At 45.0% G+C, this 15,954-nt stretch overlaps 1 protein-coding gene across 2 annotated transcripts in view; it reads left to right on the top strand.

Annotated features, from left to right (window-relative positions):
• The first annotated feature begins 417 nt into the window (after positions 1–417).
• The window catches only part of NEK9 (NIMA related kinase 9), a 55,174-nt gene continuing 39,637 nt past the window's right edge, over positions 418–15,954 (top strand). For both annotated transcript variants that reach the window (XM_040412363.1, XM_040412362.1), the window contains exon 1: positions 418–660. In XM_040412363.1, coding sequence (XP_040268297.1) covers positions 496–660 — 165 coding nt within the window. In that variant the 5' untranslated portion in view covers positions 418–495. The remainder of the gene's footprint in view (positions 661–15,954) is intronic.

Here is a 15,954-nt window from a genome sequence, read left to right as displayed (position 1 = left end):
GAGCCTCCCCCCCACCGGGGTGACCCCATACAGGACACTGAGCCTCCCCCCCACCGGGGTGACCCCATACAGGACACTGAGCCTCCCCCCCACCGGGGTGACCCCATACAGGACACTGAGCCTCCCCCCCACCGGGGTGACCCCATACAGGACACTGAGCCTCCCCCCCACCGGGGTGACCCCATACAGGACACTGAGCCCCCCCCCCACCGGGGTGACCCCATACAGGACACTGAGCCCCCCCCCACCGGGGTGACCCCATACAGGACACTGAGCCCCCCCCCACCGGGGTGACCCCATACAGGACACTGAGCCCCCCCCCATACACCCATTTAGCCTGTGGACTCCGCTTGGCTGTGGTTATTGGGGGGGTTGCCCACATCAGTCATGGCGCCGGGCGCCGCGGTCACGTGGCCGCTCCTTCCGCCCGGGGAGGCTGCTCTTCTGGGTCAGGGTTGAATAATATGGCGGCTAGCGGTGGCCGCTGATTCCGCAATGTCCGCCCTCAGCCGGTATGACCGGCACTGCGACTCCATCAATTCAGACTTCGGGGACTCGGTGCGGAGCTGCGGGGCCGAGCAGGAGGAGCTGCACTACATCCCCATCCGGGTGCTGGGACACGGGGCCTACGGCGAGGCGACCCTGTACCGGAGGACCGAGGTGCGGCCTGTGACCGGGTGTCTGACCCCGCCCCGTATATATACACCGTACATGACCCCGCCCCATATATATACACCGTGCATGACCCCTCCCCATATATATACACCGTACATGACCCCGCCCCATATATATACACCGTACATGACCCCGCCCCATATATATACACCGTGCATGACCCCTCCCCATATATATATACACCGTACATGACCCCTCCCCGTATATATACACCGTGCATGACCCCGCCCCATATATATATACACCGTACATGACCCCTCCCCGTATATATACACCGTACATGACCCCTCCCCGTATATATATATACACCGTACATGACCCCTCCCCGTATATATACACCGTGCATGACCCCTCCCCATATATATATACACCGTACATGACCCCTCCCCGTATATATACACCGTACATGACCCCTCCCCGTATATATATATACACCGTACATGACCCCTCCCCGTATATATATACACCGTACATGACCCCGCCCCATATATATACACCGTACATGACCCCGCCCCATATATATACACCGTACATGACCCCTCCCCGTATATATATACACCGTGCATGACCCCGCCCCATATATATACACCGTACATGACCCCTCCCCATATATATACACCGTGCATGACCCCTCCCCATATATATACACCGTACATGACCCCTCCCCATATATATACACCGTACATGACCCCTCCCCGTATATATATACACCGTGCATGACCCCGCCCCATATATATACACCGTACATGACCCCTCCCCGTATATATACACCGTACATGACCCCTCCCCGTATATATATATACACCGTACATGACCCCTCCCCGTATATATATACACCGTACATGACCCCGCCCCATATATATACACCGTACATGACCCCGCCCCATATATATACACCGTACATGACCCCTCCCCGTATATATATACACCGTGCATGACCCCGCCCCATATATATACACCGTACATGACCCCTCCCCATATATATATACACCGTACATGACCCCTCCCCGTATATATATATACACCGTACATGACCCCTCCCCGTATATATATACACCGTGCATGACCCCGCCCCATATATATACACCGTACATGACCCCGCCCCATATATATATACACCGTGCATGACCCCGCCCCATATATATACACCGTACATGACCCCTCCCCGTATATATATACACCGTACATGACCCCTCCCCATATATATACACCGTACATGACCCCTCCCCATATATATACACCGTGCATGACCCCGCCCCATATATATACACCGTGCATGACCCCGCCCCATATATATACACCGTACATGACCCCGCCCCATATATATACACCGTACATGACCCCTCCCCGTATATATATACACCGTACATGACCCCTCCCCGTATATATACACCGTACATGACCCCGCCCCATATATATACACCGTGCATGACCCCTCCCCATATATATATACACCGTACATGACCCCTCCCCATATATATATACACCGTACATGACCCCTCCCCATATATATATACACCGTGCATGACCCCGCCCCATATATATATACACCGTACATGACCCCTCCCCGTATATATATACACCGTGCATGACCCCTCCCCATATATATATACACCGTACATGACCCCTCCCCATATATATATACACCGTACATGACCCCTCCCCATATATATATACACCGTACATGACCCCTCCCCATATATATATACACCGTGCATGACCCCGCCCCATATATATATACACCGTGCATGACCCCGCCCCATATATATACACCGTACATGACCCCTCCCCATATATATATATACACCGTACATGACCCCTCCCCATATATATACACCGTACATGACCCCTCCCCATATCTATACACCGTGCATGACCCCGCCCCATATATATACACCGTACATGACCCCGCCCCATATATATATACACCGTACATGACCCCGCCCCATATATATACACCGTACATGACCCCGCCCCATATATATATACACCGTGCATGACCCCGCCCCATATATATATACACCGTACATGACCCCGCCCCATATATATATACACCGTACATGACCCCGCCCCATATATATACACCGTACATGACCCCGCCCCATATATATATACACCGTACATGACCCCTCCCCATATATATATACACCGTACATGACCCCTCCCCATATATATATACACCGTACATGACCCCTCCCCATATATATATACACCGTACATGACCCCTCCCCATATATATATATACACCGTACATGACCCATCCCCATATATATATATATACACCGTACATGACCCCTCCCCATATATATATACACCGTACATGACCCCTCCCCATATATATATACACCGTACATGACCCCTCCCCATATATATATATACACCGTACATGACCCCTCCCCATATATATATATATACACCGTACATGACCCCTCCCCATATATATACACCGTACATGACCCCGCCCCATATATATACACCGTACATGACCCCTCCCCATATATATATATACACCGTACATGACCCCGCCCCATATATATACACTGTACATGACCCCGCCCCATATATATACACCGTGCATGACCCCTCCTCACATATATACACTGTACATGACCCCGCCCCATATATATACACCGTACATGACCCCTCCCCATATATATACACCGTACATGACCCCTCCCCATATATATACACCGTGCATGACCCCTCCCCATATATATATACACCGTACATGACCCCGCCCCATATATATACACCGTACATGACCCCTCCTCACATATATATACACCGTACATGACCCCTCCCCATATATATATATACACCGTACATGACCCCTCCCCATATATATATATACACCGTACATGACCCCTCCCCGTATATATATATACACCGTACATGACCCCTCCCCATATATATACACCGTACATGACCCCTCCCCATATCTATACACCGTACATGACCCCTCCCCATATATATACACCGTACATGACCCCTCCCCATATATATATACACCGTACATGACCCCTCCCCATATATATATACACCGTACATGACCCCTCCCCATATATATATACACCGTACATGACCCCTCCCCATATATATACACTGTACATGACCCCTCCCCATATCTATACACCGTACATGACCCCTCCCCATATATATACACCGTACATGACCCCTCCCCATATATATACACCGTGCATGACCCCTCCCCATATATATATACACCGTACATGACCCCTCCCCATATATATATACACCGTACATGACCCCTCCCCCTATATATATATATACCGTACATGACCCCTCCCCATATATCTATACACCGTGCATGACCCCTCCCCATATATATATATATATACACCGTACATGACCCCGCCCCGTATATATATATATATACACCGTACATGACCCCGCCCCATATATATATATATATACACCGTACATGACCCCTCCCCATATATATATATACACCGTACATGACCCCTCCCCATATATATATATACACCGTACATGACCCCTCCCCATATATATACACCGTACATGACCCCTCCCCATATATATATATATATATATATATATACACCGTACATGACCCCTCCCCATATATATATATATACACCGTACATGACCCCTCCCCATATATATACACCGTACATGACCCCGCCCCATATATATACACCGTACATGACCCCTCCCCATATATATATATACACCGTACATGACCCCTCCCCATATATATACACTGTACATGACCCCTCCCCATATATATACACCGTACATGACCCCTCCCCATATATCTATACACCGTGCATGACCCCTCCCCATATATATATACACCGTACATGACCCCTCCCCATATATATATATACACCGTGCATGACCCCTCCCCATATATATATATACACCGTACATGACCCCTCCCCATATATATATATACACCGTACATGACCCCTCCCCATATATATATACACCGTACATGACCCCTCCCCATATATATATATACACCGTACATGACCCATCCCCATATATATATATATACACCGTGCATGACCCCATCCCATATATATATATACACCGTACATGACCCCTCCCCATATATATATACACCGTACATGACCCCTCCCCATATATATATACACCGTACATGACCCCTCCCCATATATATATACACCGTACATGACCCCTCCCCATATATATATACACCGTACATGACCCATCCCCATATATATATATATACACCGTACATGACCCCTCCCCATATATATATACACCGTACATGACCCCTCCCCATATATATATACACCGTACATGACCCCTCCCCATATATATATATACACCGTACATGACCCCTCCCCATATATATATATATACACCGTACATGACCCCTCCCCATATATATACACCGTACATGACCCCGCCCCATATATATACACCGTACATGACCCCTCCCCATATATATATACACCGTACATGACCCCGCCCCATATATATACACTGTACATGACCCCGCCCCATATATATACACCGTGCATGACCCCTCCTCACATATATACACTGTACATGACCCCGCCCCATATATATACACCGTACATGACCCCTCCCCATATATATACACCGTACATGACCCCTCCCCATATATATACACCGTGCATGACCCCTCCCCATATATATATACACCGTACATGACCCCGCCCCATATATATACACCGTACATGACCCCTCCTCACATATATATACACCGTACATGACCCCTCCCCATATATATATATACACCGTACATGACCCCTCCCCATATATATATATACACCGTACATGACCCCTCCCCGTATATATATATACACCGTACATGACCCCTCCCCATATATATACACCGTACATGACCCCTCCCCATATCTATACACCGTACATGACCCCTCCCCATATATATACACCGTACATGACCCCTCCCCATATATATATACACCGTACATGACCCCTCCCCATATATATATACACCGTACATGACCCCTCCCCATATATATATACACCGTACATGACCCCTCCCCATATATATACACTGTACATGACCCCTCCCCATATCTATACACCGTACATGACCCCTCCCCATATATATACACCGTACATGACCCCTCCCCATATATATACACCGTGCATGACCCCTCCCCATATATATATACACCGTACATGACCCCTCCCCATATATATATACACCGTACATGACCCCTCCCCCTATATATATATATACCGTACATGACCCCTCCCCATATATCTATACACCGTGCATGACCCCTCCCCATATATATATATATATACACCGTACATGACCCCGCCCCGTATATATATATATATACACCGTACATGACCCCGCCCCATATATATATATATACACCGTACATGACCCCTCCCCATATATATATATACACCGTACATGACCCCTCCCCATATATATATATACACCGTACATGACCCCTCCCCATATATATACACCGTACATGACCCCTCCCCATATATATATATATATATATATATATACACCGTACATGACCCCTCCCCATATATATATATATACACCGTACATGACCCCTCCCCATATATATACACCGTACATGACCCCGCCCCATATATATACACCGTACATGACCCCTCCCCATATATATATATACACCGTACATGACCCCTCCCCATATATATACACTGTACATGACCCCTCCCCATATATATACACCGTACATGACCCCTCCCCATATATCTATACACCGTGCATGACCCCTCCCCATATATATATACACCGTACATGACCCCTCCCCATATATATATATATACACCGTGCATGACCCCTCCCCATATATATATATACACCGTACATGACCCCTCCCCATATATATATATACACCGTACATGACCCCTCCCCATATATATATACACCGTACATGACCCCTCCCCATATATATATATACACCGTACATGACCCATCCCCATATATATATATATACACCGTGCATGACCCCATCCCATATATATATATACACCGTACATGACCCCTCCCCATATATATATACACCGTACATGACCCCTCCCCATATATATATACACCGTACATGACCCCTCCCCATATATATATACACCGTACATGACCCCTCCCCATATATATATATACACCGTACATGACCCATCCCCATATATATATATATACACCGTACATGACCCCTCCCCATATATATATACACCGTACATGACCCCTCCCCATATATATATACACCGTACATGACCCCTCCCCATATATATATATACACCGTACATGACCCCTCCCCATATATATATATATACACCGTACATGACCCCTCCCCATATATATACACCGTACATGACCCCGCCCCATATATATACACCGTACATGACCCCTCCCCATATATATATATACACCGTACATGACCCCGCCCCATATATATACACTGTACATGACCCCGCCCCATATATATACACCGTGCATGACCCCTCCTCACATATATACACTGTACATGACCCCGCCCCATATATATACACCGTACATGACCCCTCCCCATATATATACACCGTACATGACCCCTCCCCATATATATACACCGTGCATGACCCCTCCCCATATATATATACACCGTACATGACCCCGCCCCATATATATACACCGTACATGACCCCTCCTCACATATATATACACCGTACATGACCCCTCCCCATATATATATATACACCGTACATGACCCCTCCCCATATATATATATACACCGTACATGACCCCTCCCCGTATATATATATACACCGTACATGACCCCTCCCCATATATATACACCGTACATGACCCCTCCCCATATCTATACACCGTACATGACCCCTCCCCATATATATACACCGTACATGACCCCTCCCCATATATATATACACCGTACATGACCCCTCCCCATATATATATACACCGTACATGACCCCTCCCCATATATATATACACCGTACATGACCCCTCCCCATATATATACACTGTACATGACCCCTCCCCATATATATACACCGTACATGACCCCTCCCCATATATATACACCGTACATGACCCCTCCCCATATATATACACCGTGCATGACCCCTCCCCATATATATATACACCGTACATGACCCCTCCCCATATATATATACACCGTACATGACCCCTCCCCCTATATATATATATACCGTACATGACCCCTCCCCATATATCTATACACCGTGCATGACCCCTCCCCATATATATATATATACACCGTACATGACCCCGCCCCGTATATATATATATACACCGTACATGACCCCGCCCCATATATATATATATATACACCGTACATGACCCCTCCCCATATATATATATACACCGTACATGACCCCTCCCCATATATATATATACACCGTACATGACCCCTCCCCATATATATACACCGTACATGACCCCTCCCCATATATATATATATATATATATCTATACACCGTACATGACCCCTCCCCATATATATATATATATATCTATACACCGTACATGACCCCTCCCCATATATATACACCGTGCATGACCCCTCCCCATATATATATACACACCGTACATGACCCCTCCCCATATATATATACACCGTACATGACCCCTCCCCCTATATATATATATACCGTACATGACCCCTCCCCATATATCTATACACCGTGCATGACCCCTCCCCATATATATATATATATACACTGTACATGACCCCGCCCCATATATATACACCGTACATGACCCCTCCCCATATATATATATATATACACCGTACATGACCCCTCCCCGTATATATATATATATACACCGTACATGACCCCTCCCCATATATATATATATATACACCGTACATGACCCCTCCCCATATATCTATACACCGTGCATGACCCCTCCCCATATATATATATATATATACACCGTACATGACCCCGCCCCGTATATATATATATATATACACTGTACATGACCCCGCCCCATATATATACACCGTACATGACCCCTCCCCATATATATATACACCGTGCATGACCCCTCCCCATATATATATTTACACCGTACATGACCCCTCCCCATATATATACACCGTACATGACCCCTCCCCATATATATATACACCGTACATGACCCCTCCCCATATATATATACACCGTACATGACCCCGCCCCATATATATATGCACCGTACATGACCCCTCCCCATATATGTATACACCGTACATGACCCCTCCCCATATATATATACACCGTACATGACCCCTCCCCATATATATATACACCGTGCATGACCCCTCCCCATATATATACACCGTACATGACCCCGCCCCATATATATACACCGTACATGACCCCTCCCCATATATATACACCGTACATGACCCCGCCCCATATATATATATACACCGTGCATGACCCCGCCCCATATATATATATACACCGTACATGACCCCTCCTCATATATATACACCGTACATGACCCCTCCCCATATATATATACACCGTACATGACCCCTCCCCATATATATATATACACCGTACATGACCCCTCCCCATATATATATATACACCGTACATGACCCCTCCCCATATATATATACACCGTACATGACCCCTCCCCATATATATATACACCGTTCATGACCACCCCCCTTTTTTATATATATACACCGTACATGACCCCTCCCCATATATATACACCGTACATGACCCCTCCCCATATATATATACACCGTACATGACCCCTCCCCATATATATACACAGTACATGACCCCTCCCCATATATATATACACCGTACATGACCCCTCACCATATATATATACACCGTGCATGACCCCTCCCCATATATATATACACCGTACATGACCCCTCCCCATATATATATATACACCCTACATGACCCCTCCCCATATATATATATACACCGTGCATGACCCCTCCCCATATATGTATACACCGTACATGACCCCTCCCCATATATATATACACCGTACATGACCCCTCCCCATATATATATACACCGTGCATGACCCCTCCCCATATATATACACCGTACATGACCCCGCCCCATATATATACACCGTACATGACCCCTCCCCATATATATACACCGTACATGACCCCGCCCTATATATATATACACCGTGCATGACCCCGCCCCATATATATATACACCGTACATGACCCCTCCCCATATATATATATATACACCGTGCATGACCCCTCCCCATATATATATATACACCGTACATGACCCCTCCCCATATATATATATACACCGTACATGACCCCTCCCCATATATATATACACCGTACATGACCCCTCCCCATATATATATATACACCGTACATGACCCCTCCCCATATATATATACACCGTACATGACCCCTCCCCATATATATATACACCGTTCATGACCACCCCCCTTTTTTATATATATACACCGTACATGACCCCTCCCCATATATATACACCGTACATGACCCCTCCCCATATATATATACACCGTACATGACCCCTCCCCATATATATACACAGTACATGACCCCTCCCCATATATATATACACCGTACATGACCCCTCACCATATATATATACACCGTGCATGACCCCTCCCCATATATATATACACCGTACATGACCCCTCCCCATATATATATATACACCCTACATGACCCCTCCCCATATATATATATACACCGTGCATGACCCCTCCCCATATATATATATACACCGTGCATGACCCCTCCCCATATATATACACCGTACATGACCCCTCCTCATATATATATATACACCGTACATGACCACTCCCCATATATATATATACACCGTACATGACCCCTCCCCATATATATATATATACACTGTACATGACCCCTCCCCATATATCTATACACCGTGCATGACCCCTCCCCATATATATATATATATATACACCGTACATGACCCCGCCCCGTATATATATATATATATACACTGTACATGACCCCGCCCCATATATATACACCGTACATGACCCCTCCCCATATATATATACACCGTGCATGACCCCTCCCCATATATATATTTACACCGTACATGACCCCTCCCCATATATATACACCGTACATGACCCCTCCCCATATATATATACACCGTACATGACCCCTCCCCATATATATATACACCGTACATGACCCCGCCCCATATATATATGCACCGTACATGACCCCTCCCCATATATGTATACACCGTACATGACCCCTCCCCATATATATATACACCGTACATGACCCCTCCCCATATATATATACACCGTGCATGACCCCTCCCCATATATATACACCGTACATGACCCCGCCCCATATATATACACCGTACATGACCCCTCCCCATATATATACACCGTACATGACCCCGCCCCATATATATATATACACCGTGCATGACCCCGCCCCATATATATATATACACCGTACATGACCCCTCCTCATATATATACACCGTACATGACCCCTCCCCATATATATATACACCGTACATGACCCCTCCCCATATATATATATACACCGTACATGACCCCTCCCCATATATATATATACACCGTACATGACCCCTCCCCATATATATATACACCGTACATGACCCCTCCCCATATATATATACACCGTTCATGACCACCCCCCTTTTTTATATATATACACCGTACATGACCCCTCCCCATATATATACACCGTACATGACCCCTCCCCATATATATATACACCGTACATGACCCCTCCCCATATATATACACAGTACATGACCCCTCCCCATATATATATACACCGTACATGACCCCTCACCATATATATATACACCGTGCATGACCCCTCCCCATATATATATACACCGTACATGACCCCTCCCCATATATATATATACACCCTACATGACCCCTCCCCATATATATATATACACCGTGCATGACCCCTCCCCATATATGTATACACCGTACATGACCCCTCCCCATATATATATACACCGTACATGACCCCTCCCCATATATATATACACCGTGCATGACCCCTCCCCATATATATACACCGTACATGACCCCGCCCCATATATATACACCGTACATGACCCCTCCCCATATATATACACCGTACATGACCCCGCCCTATATATATATACACCGTGCATGACCCCGCCCCATATATATATATACACCGTACATGACCCCTCCTCATATATATACACCGTACATGACCCCTCCCCATATATATATATACACCGTACATGACCCCTCCCCATATATATATATACACCGTACATGACCCCTCCCCATATATATATATACACCGTACATGACCCCTCCCCATATATATATACACCGTACATGACCCCTCCCCATATATATATACACCGTTCATGACCACCCCCCTTTTTTATATATATACACCGTACATGACCCCTCCCCATATATATACACCGTACATGACCCCTCCCCATATATATATACACCGTACATGACCCCTCCCCATATATATACACAGTACATGACCCCTCCCCATATATATATACACCGTACATGACCCCTCACCATATATATATACACCGTGCATGACCCCTCCCCATATATATATACACCGTACATGACCCCTCCCCATATATATATATACACCCTACATGACCCCTCCCCATATATATATATACACCGTGCATGACCCCTCCCCATATATATATATATACACCGTGCATGACCCCTCCCCATATATATACACCGTACATGACCCCTCCTCATATATATATATACACCGTACATGACCACTCCCCATATATATATATACACCGTACATGACCCCTCCCCATATATATATACACCGTACATGACCCCTCCCCATATATATATATATACACCGTACATGACCCCTCCCCATATATATATATACCGTGCATGACCCCTCCCCATATATATACACCGTACATGACCCCTCCCCATATATATATATATATATATATATATATACCGTGCATGACCCCTCCCCATATATATACACCGTACATGACCCCTCCCCATATATATATACACCGTACATGACCCCGCCCCATATATATATATACACCGTACATGACCCCTCCCCATATATATATATATACACCATACATGACCCCTCCCCATATATATATATATACACCGTACATGACCCCTCCCCATATATATACACCGTACATGACCCCTCCCCATATATATATATACACCGTACATGACCCCTCCCCATATATATATATATACACCATACATGACCCCTCCCCATATATATCTATACACAGTGCATGACCCCTCCCCATATATATACACTGTACATGACCCCTCCTCACATATATACACTGTACATGACCCCTCCCCATATATATATACACCGTACATGACCCCTCCTCACATATATACACTGTACATGACCCCTCCCCATATATATCTATACACCGTGCATGACCCCTCCTCACATATATACACCGTACATGACCCCTCCCCATATATATATATACCGTGCATGACCCCTCCCCATATATATACACCGTACATGACCCCTCCCCATATATATATATATATACACCGTACATGACCCCTCCCCATATATATACACCGTACATGACCCCTCCCCATATATATATATATATATATATATATATACACCGTACATGACCCCTCCCCATATATATACACCGTACATGACCCCGCCCCATATATATATACACCGAGCATGACCCCGCCCCATATATATATATACACCGTACATGACCCCTCCCCATATATATATACACCGTACATGACCCCTCCCCATATATATATATACACCGTACATGACCCCTCCCCATATATATATATATACACCATACATGACCCCTCCCCATATATATCTATACACAGTGCATGACCCCTCCCCATATATATATACACCGTACATGACCCCTCCTCACATATATACACTGTACATGACCCCTCCCCATATATATATACACCGTACATGACCCCTCCTCACATATATACACTGTACATGACCCCTCCCCATATATATCTATACACAGTGCATGACCCCGCCCCATATATATATACACCCTACATGACCCCTCCCCATATATATATATATATACACCCTACATGACCCCTCCCCATATATATATATATATACACTGTGCATGACCCCGCCACATATATATATACACCGTACATGACCCCTCCCCATATATCTATACACCGTGCATGACCCCGCCCCATATATATATACACTGTACATGACCCCTCCCCATATATATATACACCGTACATGACCCCTCCCCATATATATATATATACACCGTACATGACCCCTCCCCATATATATATACACCGTACATGACCCCTCCCCATATATCTATACACCGTACATGACCCCGCCCTATATATATATACACCGTACATGACCCCGCCCCATATATATACACCGTGCATGACCCCGCCCCATATATATATACACCGTGCATGACCCCGCCCCATATATATATATACACCGTACATGACCCCTCCCCATATATATATACACCGTGCATGACCCCGCCCCATATATATATTTACACCGTACATGACCCCTCCCCATATATATATACACCGTACATGACCCCTCCCCATATATATATACACCGTACATGACCCCTCCCCATATATATATACACCGTACATGACCCCTCCCCATATATATATACACCGTGCATGACCCCTCCCCATATATATTTACACCGTGCATGACCCCTCCCCATATATACACACCGTACATGACCCCTCCCCATATATATATATATATACACCGTACATGACCCCTCCCCATATATATATATATACCGTGCATGACCCCTCCCCATATATATATATACACCGTACATGACCCCTCCCCATATATATACACCGTACTTGACCCCTTCCCATATATATATACACCGTACATGACCCCTCCCCATATATATATATACACCGTGCATGACCCCTCCCCATATATATATATACACCGTACATGACCCCTCCCCATATATATATATACACCGTACATGACCCCTCCCCATATATATATACACCGTACATGACCCCTCCCCATATATATACACCGTGCATGACCCCTCCCCATATATATATATACACCGTACATGACCCCTCCCCATATATATATACACCGTACATGACCCCTCCCCATATATATATATACACCGTACATGACCCCTCCCCATATATATATACACCGTACATGACCCCGCCCCATATATATATACACCGTACATGACCCCTCCCCATATATATATATACACCGTGCATGACCCCGCCCCATATATATATACACCGTACATGACCCCTCCCCATATATATATACACAGTACATGACCCCTCCCCATATATATATATATACACCGTACATGACCCCTCCCCATATATATATACACCGTACATGACCCCTCCCCATATATATATATACACCGTACATGACCCCTCCCCATATATATATATACACCGTACATGACCCCTCCCCATATATATATATACACCGTACATGACCCCTCCCCATATATATATATATACACCATATATATATATATACACCGTACATGACCCCTCCCCATATATATATACACCGTACATGACCCCTCCCCATATATATATATACACCCTACATGACCCCTCCCCATATATATATATACACCGTGCATGACCCCTCCCCATATATATACACCGTACATGACCCCTCCCCATATATATATACACCGTGCATGACCCCTCCCCATATATATATACACCGTAAAGGTATATAACCTCTCTCTGTATAGTACAGACCTCTCTTCTCTCTGTATACAGTATATAACCTCTCTCTGTATAGTACAGACCTCTCTTCTCTCTGTATACAGTATATAACCTCTCTCTGTATAGTACAGACCTCTCTTCTCTCTGTATACAGTATATACCTCTCTCTGTATAGTACAGACCTCTCTTCTCTCTGTATACAGTATATAACCTCTCTCTGTATAGTACAGACCTCTCTTCTCTCTGTATACAGTATATAACCTCTCTCTGTATAGTACAGACCTCTCTTCTCTCTGTATACAGTATATAACCTCTCTCTGTATAGTACAGACCTCTCTTCTCTCTGTATACAGTATATAACCTCTCTCTGTATAGTACAGACCTCTCTTCTCTCTGTATACAGTATATAACCTCTCTCTGTATAGTACAGACCTCTCTTCTCTCTGTATACAGTATATACC

The sequence above is a fragment of the Bufo bufo genome, chromosome 11 (assembly GCF_905171765.1).
Source record: "Bufo bufo chromosome 11, aBufBuf1.1, whole genome shotgun sequence".
NCBI lineage: Eukaryota > Metazoa > Chordata > Amphibia > Anura > Bufonidae > Bufo > Bufo bufo.
Note: the sequence above shows the minus strand (reverse complement) of the source record. Positions and strands in the feature narration are given on the sequence as shown.